The sequence below is a fragment of the Microtus pennsylvanicus genome, chromosome 8, assembly GCF_037038515.1.
Source record: "Microtus pennsylvanicus isolate mMicPen1 chromosome 8, mMicPen1.hap1, whole genome shotgun sequence".
Taxonomy (NCBI): Eukaryota; Metazoa; Chordata; class Mammalia; order Rodentia; family Cricetidae; genus Microtus; species Microtus pennsylvanicus.
The window spans coordinates 103814782-103826886 of NC_134586.1; the positions used below are offsets into that span (position 1 = coordinate 103814782).

General features: G+C 42.1%; 1 protein-coding gene across 2 annotated transcripts in view; it reads left to right on the plus strand.

Moving 5' to 3' along the window:
• Window positions 1–50: 50 nt before the first annotated feature.
• The window catches only part of Sh3yl1 (SH3 and SYLF domain containing 1), a 37904-nt gene continuing 25849 nt past the window's right edge, over window positions 51–12105 (plus strand). The window contains exons 1-3 of one of the 2 annotated variants that reach the window (XM_075984179.1): window positions 51–593; window positions 9754–9864; window positions 10931–11044. In XM_075984179.1, coding sequence (XP_075840294.1) covers window position 593; window positions 9754–9864; window positions 10931–11044 — 226 coding nt within the window. In that variant the 5' untranslated portion in view covers window positions 51–592. Of the gene's footprint in view, window positions 594–8615; window positions 8716–9753; window positions 9865–10930; window positions 11045–12105 lie in introns of those variants that run through there. The other variant, XM_075984178.1, reaches the window with a different exon arrangement.

A 12105-nucleotide genomic window follows, 5' to 3' on the forward strand; every position in this document is an offset into this window, starting at 1 on the left:
GGCGGGGCCAGGGATGGTGGGCGTGGCCTTGTGGGCGTGTCGATGGGCGGGGTTGGTGGGTGGGGCTAGCCCCAGGGTCTGGAGTTTTATCTGGGCTGGGTTGTGGTCCCACGCCTAGGGACAGGGGGCGGAGTGAACGCAGAGAAGGTCAATGGCACGGTGTTGTGCAGGGCGGATTAGGACATGCCAGGGCGGCCAATGAGCTCTAGCAGAGTGGTTTGCGGACCCTCCCTGGGCGGCGCTCCTTTGCTCGGAGGTACCGCCCTTCCGGCAAGGGACCCCTCCTCCCCCCCGTTGGACCACCGACCCAAGGCGGCGCCGCTGCACAAGCAATGGGTTCTCCCGATTAAAAAGAGGGGGTGGTTTAGAAGGTGCCAGAGGAATGAGGCAGGTGGACGCGATTGGGCTACGTTCTGAGCAAGGTTCTAGGACTGGGATCGCATTGGCAGCAGCAGGGCGTACACCTACTCCCTCACCTGGGTCAGGTGTGTGCCCGTTGGGCGGGTCCTGCGGGCTAGGCTGGCCGAGGAGAACCCTTCCTCTTCCTGGGCTGCTGTGAGGAGCTCCGGCGTCGTGCGGAGCGGCGGGCATCAGTGAGTACGGGTCTGAGCGGCTGGGGCAAGTCGATACTGTGGTCACTCTTACAAAGGGCTTTGTGAAAGGCAACGAAGCAGGCAAGTCCCTGGGTTGTCTGTGCGCACGCACCAAGTTCACACTCCACGGATCCTTTGGCAAATCCTCAGAACTCAAGATTAGTTCCTACACTCTCGGTCGTGAAGGTTTTGGTTGACTGTGAATGAACCACAGTCGTTGTCAGCCCCTTTACCGAACAACGCCTCCTGCATTTCCAGTTTTGAAGACTGATTTTCATTTTGTTATTTCTCTGGTAGCTGATATTTTACCACCTTCGGGTTTCAAATTGTTTTGAGAAACGGCATCCTGTGTACGTGACACAGATGGGAAGAGCTGCCCCTTCGATGCAGAACCGAGATTTGTGTAGGGCTTTTGTGAAAACGGGGTCTCTGGGAAGGGATATTCCCTCAGGCAAGGGTCTCACACGGGTTTGGGGCTTCCAGAAGTCTCAGGTCTTTCCCACAGGGCCACTGGTTCTGCAACGCCCTGATAAGGGGGGTGGGGTGGAGAGTGCCCCGGGTGCTGCGCCTTTGAGTGTAGTGCCTGTATGTTCCTTTTTCGAGCTCTGAGCAGTTATCTCAACTGTGAAATGTGCCGTCTTCACTATGCTACCCACTGCCCCGCTAAGGCAGAGCAGGGAAGAAAAACTTGAGAAACCACCTTTACCCACAGGAATGCCCTGCCCTGCTCTGTGTTTATCAAGCGAACAGGTTCTGTGGCTCAGGTACTTCCATGAGCTATGAGGAAATGTTTTGATTACTGAGTCAGTAAAGCTGCACACAAAGTTTAGAGACTAGCAGGGCTGGTTTTAAGGTGCTGTTTTATTCTACTCTGTGGCCTGTTATTGAAATGCCATAGTAGCATCTGGCGGTTTGTAAATTGCTCTGTTAGAGGTTCAAGTGGAGTAAGTAGTAGCTTCCATCATGTCTATGGCATCTTAATTGTTATTGGGTCTCTCTGTTCAGTTTCTGTGAAATGAGTCAATACTACTCTTCGACTTTTTTGACTTTAAAAAAAGTTAAAAAAAAAACTAAGATACATTTATTCTTTTTATTTTTATTCTCTGATTTCTCCCTATTAAAAAAAATAAGTATTTAGTGTTTCAAAATAAAAAGCTGATAGTAGTTAAAGGTAAAGTTTGCATCCTGTGAGTGCTGAGAGCCATAGGTCCTCGTCTGTTCACTGATTTGCAAATGTGGTGGGAAATGATAGGATTCTTGTCTAAGGTCTAAAACAAATTAATTTTTTTCCATTTTTTACAAATGACAGATAAGCATGTATCTATGATCCTGCCCTAAGTCAACAAGTCCCTGAATTTCTCTGGGCAGCAGGTAGAAGGCAAAGATTCTCTGTCTGTTGCTCCCAGCTCTATTCCCATCCACAACCAGGTATGGGAGAGGGAAAAGCAGTAAAATTTACTGAAGGAGGTTCATGGTCTGACAGGAACAGAGGTTCTCAATTACTGATTTGACAAACTTGGTGTCCTTAAGACAAAATAGGCAGTTAAAACTCAAGCCTCGGAAAGATTGCATTGATCTCGAAACAAAGGTGGAAGATGTCAACATCAGTGTTTTAAAGCTGTGCTCCGCAAGAAAGGCAGCCCTTCAGAGTCTCTTGAGATATTTGACTTGTTTTTAGGACTGTTTTATCAACTGTTCTGAATACTATATAAACCTAATTGTGCTCTTAGTCCTTTGGTTTTAAGACATGGATTAATACAGAATGAAAATTTAGAAAGCCACTTCTAGATATCCCTTTCCTATATGGACTGTTTTTATATTCTGTTGATGTTTGTTTTTATTTGTTTGAGAGCGTTGATGTTTTTTGAGAGTTGGTTGTTGGTGATATTAATTTATGATCTCATACTCTAATAGGAAAAGAAGGAGTGGACCTTGATCTCCGGGTTTTTTGTCTTGACCCTGGTTCTAGTTTAGAAGTAGTGATCAGCTTTGTTACTCCAGTGGAAATTTATTCAGAGTAAGATATGAATGACATTTTTTGGCCCCTAGCCTGAGTTATTAATAAATTGTCAGTATGTAAAATGACTTCCAGATCTTAAGTTCACTGAAGCTATAAGGTTAACAAAGCAAAATTTTCCTCCCAACGTTTATTTTTATTTTTTATTTTATTTTTTTATTTTTGGATTTTCGAGACAGGGTTTCTCCATAGCTTTTTTTGGTTCCTGTCCTGGAACTAGTTCTTGTAGACCAGGTTGGCCTCGAACTCACAGAGATCTGCCTGCCTCTGCCTCCCGAGTGCAGGGATTAAAGGCGTGCGCTACCACCGCCCAGCTCCTCCCAACTTTTAAAAAGCTCTCCTTAATGTATCAATAATTTGACATTTGAAAATTCAAAAATATTCAAATATTTTGGTTGCTTCTGAAATAAATTTACTTTCTTGGCTTGAAATTCTGTATTCACTTTTCTCTTCAGAAACAAAAACCTTTTAGTTTGCTTGGCTTTGGAATTGAGCGGCTTTTCTGGGTATTCAGATCCCGATTGTGATGTGAGGTTGAGGAGATATTGCAGTCACTCAACAGAACCGTTGACAGGATGTCCATGACCATGCTCTGTTGTCATTACAGCAAAACGGAAACGTGAGAGGCTCAAGATTTGAAGCTGAGTACAGGAACTAGGATCTCTATCCAAACTTTCAGTTCACACGTGTTCTTTCTGATAGGAATTTACTGCCTGTAACTGATCAGGCAATATGATCTTACAGAAACTTTCACAGAATCCCAGGTACTTTTATAATTCAGCTGACTTGCTGAAACCCTCCCTGGAACCAGATATATCCTAAAGCAACCCACCCTGATGCAAGACATCTTAGGGGAGAAAAAGTCTCTTTTCTGCTTACAATTCCATGTTGCAATCTGCTGTAGCAGAGAAGTCACAGTGGTTGAAGCAGTTGGCCACATCGTATCTGTAGTCAAGAGCAGAGCAAAACAAATGCATGAAATCTTGCTGACTTATTTTCCCATAGCTTTCTCCTCTCTTACTGTTCAGGAGCCTCCACCTGGGGAATAGTGCCACCCATAATAGCCTAGTTAAGACAGTTCCTCTCAGACGTGCCCTGATCTAGACAATTCCTCTTTAACACTGTCTTCCCAAGTGATTCTAGGTTGTGTCAAGTTGAAAGTTAAAACTAACTAGCGCGTTAACCAATGTATTTGAAGAGCATCTAGAGATACACAGAGCTTAGCAGGTTCAAGGCAGAGGTCAGTCCAAGGCTTGTCTCCACGGTGCAGGTCTGTTTAAGTTGGGAACTGACAGCAAGGAGGCTTGATTGGAACTCCCATAGAAGCGAATGTGCTAAGCTGAAGCTCTGGAAACAGGAGATTTTCACCCATCTTTCCTGTGTGTGTTCACCAAATGGTCAGATAATAAGCAGATGGATTCTGCTGTATTATGGGTTGTTGTGGGAATTCATTCAACAATAGCCTCTGGGGGTACCCGATTTAGGAGAGTGATCTTGTCTTCAGTCTACTAAGACTGGAGACCCCTGTGACCGCTAAAGGCTAAATTCATTCTCAAGGTGTCTCTGAGTTTCAACGACTCCGCGTGAACTCACACCCACACCCAGACAGACAGGACAATGGGCGTTACTGGTATTAGATGCCTCAGCTTTTATTTTATCCAGATGAGGGTGTTGAATCCTTTATTGGTCTGATGCATTCTTAAGGTCAGGAGCCTGCTTTTCTGAGCTGCTTTAATGTGTTTCATCCACGTGTTCCCAATCTACGCCAGTCAGCTCATAGACGGTACTTCTTACTTTGCACGAATAGTTTATCAGTCTGCCTTGTTGTTGGTTCTGGGAAGTTAATGGTATCTACATGTTCAGATGTGTTACTGAAGTGTCGTCCTGGCTCATGCATTCAAAATGGAATCAAACACTGTTTCGGAAGGAAGTCAGCCAGGACATGGCAGAGCCTGAAGCTACCCAGCCACCCAACACGAAGGAACTTAGAGCACAGCATAACGTTCCGTTCATAAATTGCCACTGTCAGGGTGTCTAGCACTCATCAAACTACTAGAAGTGACTGAACAGGAAGATGGAACCTGGAACCTGGAGAAGGCAGTCAAGGTGGACTTGAAATGACGGTGATGATGCAAATACAGGCAGGGATGTCCAATGAACTCAAGGACTCAAAAGATGGCATGAATGTCACCAGGAAAGACATGCAGAGGAGAGAAGCAAGCAGAATAGCTGAAGCTGAAGGCATAGCATTTTGAGGAAAGAGTTCATTGTTGCTTAAAAGGCATATCTGAAAGAAAAATGAGATTGTGAACTTGAAGGAATATCAGCCACATGCAGAAAGAGACAAGGGGTGGTATGGGCTGAGAGAAAAGGACCAAACCCTCAGTGACACATTTGGGAAAAAAAATCAGATAAACAAATAGATCTGGAATTGGAGAAGCAAAAATAGAGGAGGAAATTTTAAGTGTATTATAGGAAATGATGCCCTGTGGTTTAAGATGATGCCACTGAAAAAATGGTCAGACGAATCATTTTAATAAATATTCGAGGTATGTATGTGTTTATATACACAAATACATATTTATATTTGGGTGTTAGATATTCATTATATGTAAGGATAATTTACAAAAACAAGACAATACACATTTTTAAATGGGCAATATGTTTTTTTAACAGAACCATAACAAATAGAAATAAGCACTCTGACCAGGGTACCAGGTAGGCTAACTGCGAATCTTCTCCTTTCCCTCTGCTCCTCCAAATACAATCTCTCAGCCTCATCCCCAGCTCTGCAGGAAAATACCTGCTGCAGCCTCCCTTCCCCACTGTCCTCATCTCCAATGGCTCACACAGATCTTCCCCTCCAAACTCCCCCTCCCCCACCCATTGCTTTGCCCCAACCCCCAACCTCAAAAATCCTTCTCTGGGAACCTGCAGGCCACTATGACCAGGGAAGCAAGCGGGCTAAGAACAGATCTTCACCGCTTCCTTTAAAGCCAATCCCCAGTCTTATCCTTAACCCTGTACCAGACCGTCTGCTATTGCTTCTCCTCACTCTGTCCCCATTCCCAGATGACTAAACAGATCCTGGTGGAACACCCTGCTTTCTGCCTTTCTGTTGACCCCCTCATCTACTCACCCAGTCCATCTCCATTCCTAAGTGTCAGCTCCCAATACTCAGAAACACAGTTTATCTAGAACCCCAGTGGCCACACCTATTAGGACCCCAGAAAAATTTCATAGCAGGCAACACTGCCACTATACTCTCTGCTAAGAAACAGAGAAGAAACAAAAACCAAGGAGCAAAGCCCCCATCCAACAAAGAAGAGGACAGATATCAGCACCTTGAATTACAGTCTTCCCAATCCCAGATGCTTATTTGCCCCTGTAAAAACACAATAATGGCCAGAGAATATGTCTCCACTAGAGATTAGCAACCCTGCCATGGCAGGCCCTGAGTATTCCAACATAGCTGAGGCACAACCTTTATGAATATGATAGAGATCCTTAAAGATGAAATGAATAAATCCCTTAACAAAATTTATGAAAACAAACCATGGAAGGAGATGAATAAAACTGTTCAAGGCCTGAATAATGTGGGATGCCGCTCTGTCTGCTGTGAATATGTTTTCTTACCACTGGTTAATATAGAAGCTGATTTGACTAGTAGCCAGGCAAAATAGAGCCAGGCTGGAAATCTAAGCAGGGATAGAAGGAGAAAGAAGGTGGAGTGGGGAAATGCCAGCAGCCACCTGGAGAAGTGAGATGTGAGGTAACAAGCCATGAGCCTTGTGGAAAAATATGAAATAATAGAAATGGGTTAATTTAAGTTGTAAGAGCTAGTTAATAATAAGCCTGAGCTAATAGGTCGAACAGTTTGTAATTAACATTAAGCCTCAGAATGGCTCTTCAGGAATTAGCAGGCAGGAGAGAAACCTCTACTTACACCTGAAAGTGGAACTGGAATCAGTAAAGAAAACCTAAAACTGAGGGGAATCTGGAAATGAAAAATTTAGAAACTCAAGCAGGAACCACAGAAGCAGATTTCACCAACATAATCCAAGAGATAGAATAGAGAATCTCAGGCACTGAAGACACAATAGAAGAAATGGATACATTGGTCAAAGGAAATGTTAAATCTAAAAAATTCTGGAAACAAAACATCCAGAAAATCTGAGACATGATGAAAGAATTAATAGGAATACAAAAAGGAGAAGAAACCTAGCTCAAAGACCCAGAAAATATTCTCAACAAAATCATAGAAGAAAATATTCCTAACCTAAAGAAGGAGATGCCTGTAAAGATACAAGAAGCATACTGAACACCATATAGCCTGGACCAGAAAAAAAAGCCCCCTCAGCACATAATAATCAAAACGCTAAATGTACAGAATGAAGAAAGAATATTAAAAGCTGAAAAAAACGACTAAGTAATATAAAGGCAGACCTATTAGAATTACACTTGCCTTCTCAATGAAAACTCTTATAAGCCAGAAGGGCCTGGACAGGTGTCCTGCAGACTCTAAGAGACCATAGATGTCAGCCCAGACTACTATAACCAGAAAACTTTGGAGAAAATAAGATATTCCATGATGAAACCAAACTTAAGCAATATTTATCTACAAATCCAACCCTACATAAAATGCTAAAAGGAAAACTCAAACCTAAATAGGTTAACGGTACCCAAGAAAATACAGGAAATAAAGAATTTCAAAACAGTAAAATCAAGAAATGGAAGCATGCACACACACACAAATAAATAAATAAACAAACAAACAGGAATCAATAATCTGATCTTTGATATCTCTCAACATCAACGCTCTTAATTCCCCTATGAGAAGACTCAGACTAACAAAATGGGCAGTAAAACAGGATCCATTTTTCTTCTGCATCCAAGAAGCACATCTTAACAAGGATAGATATCACCTCAGGGTAAAAGGATGGAAAAGTTATTCCAAGCAAATGGACCTAGGAAGCAAGCTAATAAAGGCATCTTAGTATCTGATAAAATGGACTTCAAACCTAATCAAAAGAGATGGGAAAGGACACTACATACTCATCAAAGGGAAAATCCACCAAGATACCATTTCAATTCTTAACACGCTTTGTAAAAGAAGCACTACTTCAGCTTTAATCCCGCATTGGCCCTCACACACTGGTCGTGGTTTGGTAGTGTGAATATAATTGGCCCCCAAAAGCAATAAAGCATTTCTGCACAACAGACCATCATAGGAATATATATAGCAGTTTAGTTTGGATTAGCCCCAAGCTGGAAACAACATAACTGTTTCAGAAAATATGGAGGACTAAATTATGTTCTCACATGTAAGAATACAGCCTGGCAGGAGACAAAAAGACGAATCTCTGATCTCTGCCCAATATATGATTCCCACTTATTGTATGGTGTATCAAATAAGGTAGTTAGGAAAGGTTGGACTCTTGTGACTTTCACTTATGTGAAATTCAGATACAGACAAAACTGATAGAGAGAAATCAGTTTGATGCTACAGATGGGCAAACTAGAAGTGTTTAAAGGAGATGGGACTATTGTACGAACTTCATCAACAGGACAGGTAAATTTGAGAAGCAATATTTAAATACTCTGAAATAAAACTAGGTAATAAAATGCAGAATGCCATGCATACTGTTGAGACGGAAAAGGAGTACAGCACACAGGATATACAGTTCATTTTGCTTTTGTAAACTGAGGATGTACCTCTCTACCCAAAAGTACCATTGACGGTTTTGGGGATGGAGTTTCCCATAACTTTATCCTTACTGATGCTCCTGTGTTGGGCCACAAAGAAGCAAATTGTTAGCTTCCAAGGAAAACAAGCAAGACTCTGCCATGGCTCTAGTTCAGTTCCCACTTTTAAAATAAATTACATATTTCAAACACACCAGCTGCCAAAGTGCATCCATACTGTTTAATTTGACAGCTCTATACTTTGCTAAATGAGAGTCTTTCCCTCCCCTGTATTACTTGGTCATTCCTTCTGTTTTTAGTGTGTTTCCATCACCAGGTGAAATGGTGGTATGGATGTCCTCAACGTTTCCCATCTGAAATACGTGATGACCACAGACAATCAGATGAGGACCACTGCTGGTGAGCTCACCTGGACTTTGTCCATGCTTAGGTTTGCTCATCCAGAGACAAGAGAATGGTCCACTCTAGCACCAATTCTAATTAGTATTAATAATAAAAACCCAGAGTCAGATATGGGGTTAGTGCTAAAAATCTGAGGGGCAGAGCATCAGTCACTAGAGCATTTTTTTTACCTCTATTGCCCAGACCAAAGGGGAGATCCTGTCCTCAGACCACATCTCCAGACTCCCTCTGTCTCCACCAAACCTCAAACTGCCCTAAGCTTTTGCCTTTTCCCTCGTTATATTCCTCTCTCTGCCCAGCCATATTCCTTCCTGTCTCCACCTCCCTAGTGCTGGGATTAAAGGCGTGGGACTCCCAAGAACTGCGATTAAAGGTGTGTGCCACCACCACCTAGCCTCTAGTGGCACGCCTCTGCACTCTGATGTTCAGGCAAGCTTTATATGTGAAAACACAAACATACAGCCTACCTTCTCCAACATGCTATGGAGTTCAAGAGTTGCATGCATCCTATTATGACAAAAACACATCTGCACTGGGAATATAAAATGTTGTATAAGAGAAGGAATATATTGCTGGACATACTAACTCAATTTCTGTGTTTTACTTGTGACAGCCAACCATCCCCAAAATTTCTGATAAGAAAAGCCAAACTGTATCAAATTTTATATGTATTAAAGACAATTGTGAAGTGTATCTTTTGCTCATCCTCAAATTCAATTTTTTATTAACACTAAGGCGATGTAATTATGCGGAGAAGATATTTAGTAAGAAGAAAAGGCTAGTCAGTGTTCATCTAGGATCCCAAGATTCGATATTTCCATAATTGGCAAGAGTTTGAGTGTTTGATGTTAGTGTCTGCAAGGTTTCACAACTTAAGGAAACAGAGATGAGCTAATCAATAAATGAGGCCTCGAAATCATTCTCTTTGGTAACTTTTGCACTTTAAATACTTAATCATATGAGAGAAGAATGAAGCTGAAATACATTCGGACTTAGATTTTTTCCCCTACTGCAGTATTATTTTTTATCTTTCAGTGAATAACCCTATACCTTCTAATCTGAAATCAGAAGCAAAGAAGGCTGCCAAGATATTAAGAGAATTCACAGAAATAACTTCCAGAAATGGACCTGATAAGATTATTCCTGGTAGGTAAATTTCTAAATATGCTTGTCTTCCACATTGCTTAGCATCTCTCCATAGCTGTCCTACGAAAACAAGCAGACATTTAGACCACCCTCATCTCAGCCCTCAGAGGGACAGCACTGTGCTCTTCCGGTAGGCAGACAAAGTGCCAGTCAACAGAAAAATCCTCCCTCACTTTGCTTCGAGGTGCCAGCCTAAACCCTGGAGTCTCTGCTCTCTTCAGCTTTTTAACATTCAATTTGGGGAGAATTTGCAAACAGATTTTCAAAACTACTAGTTAACCTCTCAGGTAAATTTCTATGATTTAAGCTTTTTAAAGCACTTCACAATTTTTTTTTCACAAATAGGGAAATTGTATTTACAATAGCAATATCTTTTATGTGTGTAAGCAAAAGGCACCAAAGAGAATTTGGTCTGTACTTCTGATGAATTCCATAAATGGCTTCCTGTTCTCCTGAGTGACGCTGTTATTTTTGTCCAAAGCCATCATCAACAGTAGCGTTAACTCTGAAATGATACACAGCAGGTGCTGAGGGTGCGGCTTTAACTCCTATGTCCACACATGTGCGGATGTCGCTCACCAAACTCAGATCTCCCCTTGCCACTAAGCAGAGTGAATACGGGTGATGCTGTGGCTTTGGTGGATACCTGCAGTTATAGCTCTCATTTTAAGTGAACTCTGAAATGGGAACAAACTGGTATTGTAAGGAGAATTAGAGTTTCAGTATAAAGTAGTAGTTCAAACAGATCATGAGTTTAAAGGGAAAATCTTTTGGAACGACGTATCATTTAATTTTGTTGTCAAATCCAAAATTTCTTATTAATAATGAATTCAGCTGGGCAGTGGTGGCACACGCCTTTAATCCCAGCACTCGGGAGGCAGAGGCAGGCGGATCTCTGAGTTCGAGGCCAGCCTGGTCTACAAGAGCTAGCTCTAGGACAGGCTCCAAAGCCACAGAGAAACCCTGTCTCCAACAACCGAAAAAAAAATAATTCAGTTATATAGCTCTAATATCAAAGCTCAGTTGCCAGCGACCCCTCAGTCATTGCTATTTTGTTTGTTTGCAGCCCACGTGATTGCAAAAGCAAAAGGACTTGCAGTGTTGTCTGTGATTAAAGCTGGATTCCTGGTGACAGCCAGGGGAGGCAGTGGGATTGTCCTGGCGCGTCTTCCAGATGGAAGTAAGTTGGTACTGGTGGAGACTTTCAATCTTCCGTGCTCTGCATCTGTTGAGGATGCTCTCACAGAGAGCATGTCCTGCGAATCCGCCATATGCTTCTTCTTGAAACGTGTAGTGCATGTCAGGAAGCAAGCAGAAAATCTAGCCTATGATTATTACTAGATGGTACTCAAGGTGTATCTGACTATGTTCCATCACATTTTGTAGGCTTTCCATGGAACACTCCCTTGAACATACTACACACATTTTTCTTGTTGAATGTGAGCTCTTGCTCCTCAATTTTGTGGGAAAGCCAGTTTCTTCTGTTTATGAAAGTAATCTGTAAACTTCTTTGCTTCTCTGGAAGACAGTGACGTTTGAAGAACTGCCCCTCTCCTCCTAGCAGAACCATGTTATAACATTGCTTTCTAGGCTAAAAGCTGTTGTTTGATTTGTCAGAGACAAATCCAAAATGCATTTGCTAAGAATCCTAAGAACCAATGCTTGTGTTCTATCTATCTATCTATCTATCTATCTATCTATCTATCTATCTATCTATCTATCTATCTATCTATCTATAGATATATACACTTAGTTACATGTCAGAACCAACGAAGGTGCCTTTCAGCTCAACCTGTGCTGCTCCTCATGTAAGGGAACACATTGTTCTATCAGTAACTGTTTTAACAGCAGTCAATTATACTTTCAGGTGTAAGCGCAGGTATTGGTAAACATGTCCCTGGGTTGGAGGCATTGTTTCTGCAGAGACAGTGGGGTTCTCTTCCAACAGTCGTAGCTATTTTCATAGCTCAGGGTGGCCTTGGGTCTTAGGGTTCATCGTAACTCCAGTGCTGTGGCCAACAGCCACTTTGCTTTTGCTGGCTCTTTAATAAAAGGCCTTAACCACTTCAGTTAATTTGTTTTTTTTAATTGTCACATTTTAAAATAATAAAATCTTAAATATTTAAAAATTGGAAAATATGAAGCTCTTTTTTTTTTTGACATATTGCCCAAATGCTCAAGGGTAGACATCTCAGCAGTGACACCAAACACAGATTTGGCACCTTCCGAGAGGGTTCCTGT